The 10,714-nt window shown below is 46.8% G+C and overlaps 1 protein-coding gene across 1 annotated transcript in view; it reads right to left on the bottom strand.

Moving 5' to 3' along the window:
• Exog (exo/endonuclease G) overlaps nt 1-10,497 on the bottom strand; it is a 22,480-nt gene extending 11,983 nt beyond the window's left edge. The window contains exons 1-5 of the mRNA XM_013346461.2: nt 10,315-10,497; nt 8,373-8,522; nt 7,245-7,384; nt 5,823-5,899; nt 2,946-3,057 (exon numbers count right to left, since the gene is read on the bottom strand). Coding sequence (XP_013201915.1) covers nt 2,946-3,057; nt 5,823-5,899; nt 7,245-7,384; nt 8,373-8,522; nt 10,315-10,456 — 621 coding nt within the window. The 5' untranslated portion in view covers nt 10,457-10,497. The remainder of the gene's footprint in view (nt 1-2,945; nt 3,058-5,822; nt 5,900-7,244; nt 7,385-8,372; nt 8,523-10,314) is intronic.
• Nucleotides 10,498-10,714: the final 217 nt, after the last annotated feature.

Here is a 10,714-nt window from a genome sequence, read left to right as displayed (position 1 = left end):
ACAGCATCCTCCCGTGTTTTCTATTCTGAATTTCACACAGACTTTGCAAATGCTCTAAGAGCTCCATCCACTGTCCACCTATGCCCACCAACTGCTAACAAGTTCCTTGATTTCTTTATTATTCTCTTGTCTGTTATCCCTAAACTTATTTAAACTAAGTCACAGACCCACTGCTTGATCCACAGGACATTCTGTCTTACAGAGACATTCACTCACAGTCACAGACCAATGACCAAAACCAGGAAATTGAGAACCAAACAGTCTCCAAACCTCAAACGTAGCCGGCTGTCCCCAAATACTCCTCGGTAGCCTTGTTTTCTTTTTTTTTCTTTTTCCTTATTTATTGATTGATTGATTGATTAAAGATTTCTGTCTCTTCCCCGCCACCGCCTCCCATTTCCCTCCCCCTCCCTCGTCAGCCCAAAGCAAACTTCCCACAGGGTAGCCTTGTTTTCTGTCTCTAAGACCACATTATAGGTTTTGTCTTCACATCTCAGTCAGGACTCCTGATTCAAGGTCAGCTGATGGTTCCCCAACTATGACATGGCTCCTCTCTGTGATGAGCACAGTGTGTTTTATAATGTCCTCCCCTGGGCTCCACCCACTATTTCCACACCATGGGACTGAATGCCACGCATTTTTGCAGAATTCTCCAAATGTCACCCAGAAGTGCCAACTTCTCTAAGTCCCTCTGCTAGAGATGCTAGCCATGGTCCTTGGGTTAGGAAGGTAAAGTTAACACTTCTCACCTTTTGACCATTGAGTGACTAGGGGACAGGAAGTGTTCTGTTCCTCACAGAACTGCTGCCCACGCTCTGGCATCCACAGATGATTTGCGCTTCAATCACTGGTTGCTGTGACAGCCGCACTCCGGCCAATTCCCTGGCTGGCACCAGTCAGGAATGTCCCCTGCAACCTGTGTGTTTACTCGCCTGTGGTATTCTGACCTAACCCCAAAGGGTTACACTCCTCTTGGCTTTCCTATTCAGTCAGATATGGTAAGCAGGCGCTCCTTCCAGCTCATTCCTGTCCTCCCGTATGCCCGTTTTCCTGAGCACTTCCTTGGCTGGGGACGAGATGTTCCATTTTTGTACTTTCCCTTTGCAGACTCTGAGGGAACCAGCCGCTTTGCCAAAGTGCTGGGGCCATTTACCAAGAGGTGACTTTTAGAAAGCCAGATCTGCTGGTGGCTAAAAGCCTCCATCACTGCTTCTAAGCCAGCTCGGCACAAAGTAGGACACACGTTTTTATAAGCTGTAGTCTAGAAAGTCATATTCAGAAGAGCAAAACATCAAACATTGATTGCTCACTACTGCATCTGAACAACACGGGTCACAGAAACACCATGCCACTGTATATGCATATTTATGGGTTACGTTTGCTTTTTTATCTTCTTGGGTACTGTCTTGGTTTGGGAAAAGGAGAGTTGTTGTATTAGGTTTTTGTCTGTTTGAGAACGAACTTAAAGTCGGGTGGATAGAGAGGGGGAGATGATCTAGAAGAACTTGGGGGAGGGAAAGACTATGATCCAAATATATTTAAATTTAAAAAAATTGATTTAAATAATAAAAAATGTCAAAAACTACATCAGACACTGATTAAAAGTTAATTTTCCTTTTATATTGAGTAAAAATTTTATTATACAGCAAGCTATTTATATAAATCTCTCAATTTCATAAATCAAAACCTAAGTAAAACTGTAACTTAATTTCAGGTTTACAGTCACCAAACTTTTTGGTGGTGAGAGTAAGAGGATCTAGGCAAAGACAAGTATAATTATACCAAAAACAAAAATAACAGGCAGTTCTAAGCATTTTGGTTCTAAGATTTTTTTTTTTTTTTTTTTTTTAAAGACAGTTTCTCCGCGTGTAGCCCTGGCTGTGTTGGAACTCACTTTGTAGGCCAGGCTGGCCTCAAACTCAGCAATCCACCTGCTTCTTTCTCCTGAGTGCTTGGATTAAAGGTGTGCGACACCACTGCCTGGCAAATTCTAAGACTATTGTAGCCGCCTTGTCTACAAGAGCTAGTTCCAGGACGGGCTCCAAAGCTAGAGAGACCCTGCCTTAAAAAAAAAAAAAACAGCAATAAAAATAAATAAATAATAAAATTAAATTAGCAATTTGGTCAGAAGAGAAAACTGAAACAAATTAGTCTTTCTTTTTCTGGTTTCTCAGTAGCTTTGGAGCCAGCCCATCTCTGCCTCCCAAGTGCTGGGATTAAAGGTGTGTGTGTACCATCGCCACCCTGCACGGATTAGTCTTAAAGAATGAATTTTTCTGCCTTCCTTCATCACCAATAAGAATGACTGGGCATAATGACCAAAAGAAGTCCCCAGCGTAACTTTAAGGAGAGTGAAGCAGGCTGTCCCGGGGACCTACGTGAAAGCACATTCGGTGCTGAAACCACAAGTGGCACATCTGGTCTAGGCCACAATCACAGACACATGCAGACCACACACCCATCCTCCTGGCGCAGTGCATGAAGAGCTCCAGGCACATGGTGTCAGCAGATCACTCAGCCCTGCTACTGCACTACTGTAAGATGCCCACAACAGGCCAGGTGGTGGTGGTGCACGCCTTTAATCCCAGCACTTGGGAGGCAGAGGCAGGAGGATCTCTGTGAGTTTGAGACCAGCCTGGTCTACAAGAGCTAGTTCCAGGACAGGCTCCAAAACCACAGAGAAACCCTGTCCCAAAAAACCAAAAAAAAAAAAAGATGCCCACAACAGCAGCTACGGTCTCTCGTGTCTCTATGTTATTAGAACTTCTCACACACTTGGTCTGCTTCCTGCAGTCCACAAGTGTCCTGTGTCTTCAACATTAAAAAAAGAAACTCTAAATAAAGCTGAACAAATGAAATTAAAAAGCAGAGCATCGAATGAGATTAGGAGTCCTTGGAACAACATAAGCACGAATGTTACAAGTATGTTACAAGTCCCTACCTACCTGGTAACTAACTGTTTTCTTCCCATCACTAGTATGAGGTAAGGTCAAAGGTCCTGATACTATCCAAACATCTTCAAATCTCTCCGTCAGTTCACGACAATACATTTCTATCCTGAAAAACCATCAAAACATGTTATATGTTTACAGGCATACATGTAAGAAAGCAACAAGTCTGGGCTGGAGAAATGGCTCAGAGGTTAAGAGAACTGACTGCTGTTCTGGAGGTACTGAGTTCAATCTCCAGCAACCACATGACTCCCACCCATCTGTAATGAGATCTGGTGCTCAGAACACTATAAATAGATTTAAAAAAAAAAAAAGAAGAAGAAAAAGAAAGAAAGCAACAAGTCACCCAGTCCCTAGGAAAGACACCAAGAATCTATCTCATTTAAGAAATTAGCTTAGGAATACCTATAGTGGCACACACCTTTAGTCCCAGCACCAAGGAGGCAGAAGCAATTGGAGCTCTTATGAGTTCAAGGTTAATCTGGTCTACAAAGAGTTCCAGTCAGGCGAGGGCTACACTGTGAGACCCTGTCTAAAAAAAAAAAATCGGAAAGAAGAGGCAGGCAGATCTCTGAATTCGAGACCAACCTAGTCTACAAAGCAAGTTCCAGGACAGCCAGAGCTATACAGAGAAACCTTGTTTTGAAAAAAAAATTTAAAGCAGTCTTTTGAACTTCAAACTATTAAAAAATATATCAAATCGGGCTTGATGTTGTACACCTTTAATCCAGTACCCAGGAGGCAGAGGCAGGAGGATCTGTACAGGTTAGAGATCAGCCTTGCCAACACCGCATCAAGACTGCAGTTATGCAGGCTTATCCCATCTGAAGCTGAAGGTCAGACTTACATGGAAACGCTTCTCAGACTGTCTCCAGCATTACCTGGAAAAGTCAAAAGCTAAACCGCAATTCCCTAAACCACGGCTGTTTCTAGAAAATCGATCCTGAAAGACTGATGGAGCCAAACGGTCAGTTTAGTAGTGGCACTTGTCACCAGAATGTACCCTAAAACACTAAAGAGACTAGGAACACAGACTCCTTTACCTAGCTTACCACAGGAACTGTTAGGTTCTGGCCGTCCCAGTGGAAGCCATCTACACAGCACAGTGCTAGGGACAGAGACAGGTTCACAACACAATCAACATGGTAGTGATAAGCACTTTTTGTTTTGTTTTTTGATTTTTCAGACAGGGTTTTGATGTGTAACAGCCCTAGCTGTCCTGGAACTAGCTCTATAGACCAGGCTGGCTCTGCCTCCAAGTGCTGGGATTGAAGGAGTGCAACACCACTTTTTATAATGCACTTGGCCGGGATCTAAAGGAGACAGCAGCTCTCGCCACCATTTCTCTCCGTTTCTTTCACAGTGCAAATGCCCAGCTACAAGGTAAAGCTCTCCTCTCTACAAAGATCTCCCCAGGGAAAAGAAATGTAAAGGGCCCCCACAGGTGTGCAATCAGCAACACAACATGGGAAGGGGGAAGAACATTCCAGAGCTTCACAGGAGTGAGAGGATGCACGAGTTAACTCTGAACCTCAGCTGGACAACCCAACATCAGCAAATACTCGGGGGAACAAGCACCGTCAAGCTGGTACCAGAGATACTGCACATTTTTAAGTGCAATTGTGGGTTATTTTAAACCAATTCTTTTCTCCTAAAAATACAATGTATGATGGCATATGTTATAATCTGAGCAGGTGGTAGGGGTTAGGATACATGGATGCAGCAGATGTGCACTGACTGGAAACTACTGGTCTTTACAGACTCCTCTCATGGTTTTTGTGAGTCTGTGTTTGCACACAAGCACATGAGTGCAGGTGCCACAGAGCCCGGCAGAGGGGTTAGAAGCCCTGGAGCTGGAATCTCAGGCAGCTGTGGGCGAGCTGGTACGGAAGCTGAGAACCAAACTCCTGTCCTCTGCAAGAGCAACGCTGGCTCTTAACCACTGAGCTGCCTCTCTGGCCCCTGGGTTTTTAAGTATAGGGCACTTTCTTAATGCTTATTTTTTAAAATTTATTTATCTTTTTATGTGTGTGTTACCTGCATGTATGTAAGTGTACATGTGAGAACCGGAAGAGGACACAAGGTTTCATGGAACTAGTGTCACAGGCAGCTGGGGCCATCACGCTGATGCTGGACTCTGAACTCAGACCCTCTAGACGAGCAAGCATGCTCTAAGTGCTGAGCCATCTCCCCAGCTTTATTTTCTTTCTTTTGTTTGTTTGGTTTTGGTCCTTTGGTGCTAAGGATGAAAGCCACGGCACCTACCCATTTGAAGCAAGTAGTCTGTTGATGAACTACACTTCTATCCTTATTCTGAACCATAAAATACAAGAAAAGCACACCTGCCTGAAACAACCTCAACCAGTGTTAGTCTCAACGCCTGCTGAGACCACAGGACAGATGTAACAATGTTAAAAGAAAGCAGAAGGCTCAGATGTTCTGGTTTCTACCACTAAAATGGTTAACGGCTGTGCTGAACTGCACCACCCCAAATCTTTCTCTCACAAAGTTCAGAAACAGGCAGTGTGCTGGTTCACCCCTGCCACCCCAGGACTTTCAAGGCTGAGGAAGGAGAAGCCCAAGCAGGTGGACAGCCTTGGCAATTGACAGTGCCTCCCCCAAAAAGCTTAGAAACTTAAACAAAGAGCCTTCCCTGGACACATGGCTCGCTACTATCAGGAATGTTACTTTGAGTCACTTCTTTCAAAACCTGACTTGAACAGAAGTGAACAAAGAGGCAGGCTATCTTTTGAAGTCTGTGCTCCCACACAGCCAAGGGACGGGCCTTTCAGCCAGGAGAGCATCTGGAAAGCGAGAGACAGCGCATATATGCCCCAACAGTCTCATCACACCACGCTCATCCACACCTACCTATTCCAGTAGCCAGAATTGTTATCGAAATCCTGAGGCACAATGTTAGAAAGGTAGAAGGTCTCCGCCATGGCCTTCTGTGAAAGAAAAGAAAACAGCATGTTATTCCAGCATGCCTTCCCTTCAAAGGCTCCACAGCAGATGCTGATAGCCCCAAATTAACACCTCATCTCTAACAGCTAGGACCACAGGACCACTCATCAAGGCTGGAATCCGCTCAGGTCAGCAGCCATTCTGCCACCCATCCACATCCCAACCCACTGAGACTTGCTTAGATAAACAAAGGCGTAAATATTCTAAGACAGAGAATTCTGTCATTATGCAATATAACAGCTCCAGGGTCAATGAGATTGCTCAGCAGGTAAAAGTGCTTGCCCCATGAGCTTGTTACCCCAAATTTGGTGCCTGGAACTAACAAAAAGGTGAAAGGAAAGAATTCTACAAGTTGTCCTTTGGCCTCCACATACAATTCATGCACACACGTACACATACATACACGCACTATATGCAGAATAAATTTAATTAAGAAAAAAAAAGACTAACCCTTTCTCAAAAAAATTAATTAATTTTTTAAAAGACTATAAGCTGGATACAGTGGCACATGCCTATCATACCTGCGCTTCAGAGGTGAAAGCAGGGGATCAGGAACCCAAGGTCAACCTAAGCTACATAACGGGCTCCAGGACAGCCTGTACCACATGAGACTGCCTCAAATAATAAAAGTATCAGCTACAATAAAAAAATAGGAACTACAATGTAAATAGTTCAGTGTGCCTGGCTTTCCCAGCATTTGTATCATCCAAAAGCATGTTCATGGGCTCCAGTGACTAAAAGTCTCCAAAGAGAGCTGCAGAGTAACTCTGGAGGAAAGGTCAACTTTCTGGGATTTTATTTAAGGTACAAACAACAACAACATTTAGTTCAAAAGTGGCAGAGAAAACGTCCTTTTCTCCCAGTTTCTAGCCACCACAAACCCATTCACGTGGCATGTCTGACCGACATACAAAAAGCTGTTTCAATGACCGCAGTCACCAGCTGCCATCACCATATCCACCCCTTCAAGGGTGGTCCCAGCCTGACCGGCATGGTGGTCCTGGCCGCCACTGCAGTTCTACCCTGGCCACCACTGCGGTCCCAGCCTGGCCACCACTGCAGTTCTGGCCTGGCTGCCACTGCGGTTCTAGCCTGGCTGCCACTGGGGTCAGATGCACAGCCACTTTGTCTCAGCTTTCCTACAGCTCTCAAACTTTTAAAAAGAAGAATGAGTAGCTGAGCCCCTAGTGGCTTTTCTGCCCCCTTTACATTTAGAATTTAGTTTTCAGAGGCAAGAGAGAGACAGACAGACACGGACATCCTCAAGCTTTACGTTCTGGTCCCTAGACCATCAGCCACACATCCTCATCCTCTCAAAAGTGTGCCTACACTGGAAAACTTGTTATTTCCTGCTGGGGCCATGTGTCCTCGTGACCAGCCACTTCCAACATAGTCCTCATTGAGGGCACTGAAGGCTGAAGGGACACTGGGATCAGGCTTGAATTTACAATGTTTTCTGTCCGCGTCACCTGAAGAAAAAACACACAAAATGCTGATCAGTGGGTCTCTAAGACAGGCAAGTGGGCTTCTGTGAGACGGTACTCCTTCAAGTGGCTGTATTAGGGACCACATGTCTTAAGCTCCTAAAATAGTTGAGCTATTTCATCTGAGCAAGCCTTGGTCTAGGACAGGCTGATTCTCACGCAGGGACACTAACTCTCACACTCGGACTCTGGCCTTTCAGTGAAGAAACCACGCTGGACAGCAGGCCCAGTGAAAACAAGGTGAAGGGACAGAAACCACCACGGAATAAACGTGAAAAGGGACCATCGTGTCACGCACAGCATGGTCAAGACCTGCACAAGCTCAAACCAGACAAAGACCCGCAGAGGGGCGAGGGGCATCACAAACCTCCACTTCTCACTGAGGGCTACTGGGAGAGGACAGTGGGAGGTGGTGGTGCACTCTCAGGAGGCAGAGGTAGGGGGATCTCTGAGTTCAAGGACAGCCTGATCTACACAGTGAGTCCCAGGACGGCCAGGGCTGTTACACAGAGAAAACCCTGTCTCGAAAAAAATAAATAAATAAATAATAAAAGAATTAAATAAATAAGATGCCACAGGACTGTAGACCATTTTGCCCAGAGCTTCGTACCACTGTGCGACACTTAGTGGGTGTTTAAAAAAAGACCTGCTGAGAACAGGCTCCAAAGCCAAAAAAAAAAAAAAAAAAAAAAAAAGCCCTGTTGAGGTAAAGATGATGCTCACTGCGTGAATATTTAGGATGGGGTCTTGAAACTCAACTATTGAAACACGGATGTTCTCAGCCCCTGAACCAGCTGGGAAGGATCTTGGGCTCCTTGGAGACTAAACTTGATCCATGTAATCAGAGAGGAAAAATAAGCATCATATTCAGTGTGTGCTGTGACAGGCTACAGTTGAAAATATTCTCAACCATCCCCTTCCTCTAAACTTGGAAACCTTTCATCAGTGCCTGCGCCCTGTTCCAAGCACCCACCTACGATCTTGTCCTTGGATATATGTTCAAGGACCCATCTGGGCACCCGCTTTGCCTGATCATAAGACAAGGCATGGTTAGTGTAGCGCCTGGTCTCCGTTCCGGTCAGAGGAAATCCAAACTGTTCCAAGACAACTTTTTCTGCAGATTCTAAGAAAGAAAAAGAAAATAAAAAGAAAAGAAAAAGAGGGGGTGAATAAAATACAAGTAATTAGTGAATCTTACTAAGAACAAATGACTATCAAGACAGCGGTAGCTAAAAGCAAAGGGCTCAAAGGTCTCAGCAGGAGTGATTCCCAAAGCTGAGGGGCAGGAGGCTCTAACAAGACAGACCTCAATTGTGTAGTTATTCAGTCAGAGAAAACGGCCAGCAAAATCCCCTGCCTACAGCCTGCTGTGTACTCACCAAGCCTCAACTCTAGGGGGTGTGTATTTGGTTTTGGTGCTGGGGAATAAACTCAGGGTTCTCGCTCGTGTTAGGCAGAATTCCTGAGGGCCACATTCCCAATCCTTCATGTTTCAGTCTGATACAGGGTCTCGCTGCATGGCTCCGCTAACTGTGAACTCGCTCTGTGGTCCAGGCAGGCCTTGAACTTTTGTTCCTGTTGCCTCCACCTACCACCGGTTGCTGAGTTTACAGGGATGCGCTGCCACCTTCAGGACTCTCAAATAGAGGCCTGGCAAGAGGTGTGCAGGGTGGAGGCGGGCACAGCTCAGTGACAGCGCTGGACACGAGCTAGTCAGTTCCTGGTGCCAAAATAAACAAGGACCCGATCTTACTAGCTTCCCAAATCCGTCTGCACCTCAAACTATAAGGAGACCTCAAAGGAAAACCATCACGTCACTGCTATCAGTCACTGATTAAACTGGATGGGAAAGAGGCTTCTACTTAAGGAGGCAAAAATGGCCATAACTGTAGTTTCTCATCACCATGGTATCCCATCTGCCTGGCTAAATATTCGTTTTCATTTTTCTAAAAACCATAACTCCAGAAGTGGGAGCACACACCTGTTACTCCAACAGGTTTGATGCCTGGCTGGGTCAAAAAAAAAAACAAAACAAAACAAAAAAAAAACCTAAACAATCCCTCACTGACACTTCCCCCATGTTTTAATCCAAGGAAAGACTGGGAACCTGGGAACCCGGTACTTTCTCCTAGTGGGAGAGAGAGAGAGAGAGAGAGAGAGAAAGAGAGAGAGAGAGAGAAGCTCTCGCCTAACACCGAGCCGGTTACTTCTCAGGCACCAACCACCAGAGACGTCCTCCGGCACAGTGGTAAGTATCAAAGAAGCTGGTTGTTCAACACATAGCACATCCTGGGACAAGCGGGGCCTGCAGGTGCCCCCGGGGGAACGTAAGGACTTACGTACTCTGAAGACTGGGTAGTCAGTCTTCACAGAAACTCCTTCAGACATGCGTGCTGTGAGGGCTAATGTCAATTTGATAGAATCTAGACAAAATCACCTGAGACAGGCCTGGGTATGCCTATGCAGGGGTGTGGGGTGTGAGAGGGGATCATGGTTGCACTCAGTGACGTGGGAACCCCCAGCTTAAATGTGGGCGGGGTCATTCCCTGGCTGGGAATCCCACACTGCATTGAAAGGGGCCTAGCAGCAGCGGGCATTCGTTCCTGCTTCCTGATTGTGGAAGCGGTGTGGCCAGCTGCTTTAAGGTCCTTCCCCGGCATAATAGGGGCTGCACCTCGAACTGGGAGCAAAAACGAACCATTCTCTTAAGCGGCTTTCGTCGGGTATTTGCTTGCTCGTTACAGCTACAGGAAAAGAAACTAAGACACTTACTGAAGGCCAACTCTGTACCAGGTACTGTGCTGCACCTAAGGTGGAGAACAAACAGAGTCTCAGCTCGAGCTGGCGCTTAGGACAGAGGGCAGTGACGTGGGAGCCCGCAGAGGCCGGGGGATGGCGCCCGCCCGCAGACTCACCGTGCGGCTCGCCGTCCCGACGCCGGAGGAGCTGCAGCGCCGTCAGTCCCGCGCCCGCCGCGCCCACGACGGCCCCGGCCAAGAAGCCATTCAGAAACCGCAGCGAGTCCCTGTGGCGGGAAGCGAAGCTCTTAGCAGCCATCGCTCCGGAGACGCAGCCTCTGCCGCGCCTGCGCACACCGGGGGTCCGAAGCCTGAAAGGTCCAATCCCAAACCCGGAAAAGATGCGCGCACGCGCGGTCTGGACCCGCCGCCCAGAAGTCTTCGCCGCAGGGGGCCTCGTGCGCCCCCTGGTGACCAGCTGGGGCGGACGCGCCTGCCTCCATCCCTGGTCCGGGCCAGGTGATGATGGATGAGTTGAAAGCGTCGTGACTTGCAGGCTTAATCGCGTGTGCATGGA

Source organism: Microtus ochrogaster, chromosome 5 (genome assembly GCF_000317375.1).
Source record: "Microtus ochrogaster isolate Prairie Vole_2 chromosome 5, MicOch1.0, whole genome shotgun sequence".
Classification (NCBI taxonomy): Eukaryota; Metazoa; Chordata; class Mammalia; order Rodentia; family Cricetidae; genus Microtus; species Microtus ochrogaster.
Note: the sequence above shows the minus strand (reverse complement) of the source record. Positions and strands in the feature narration are given on the sequence as shown.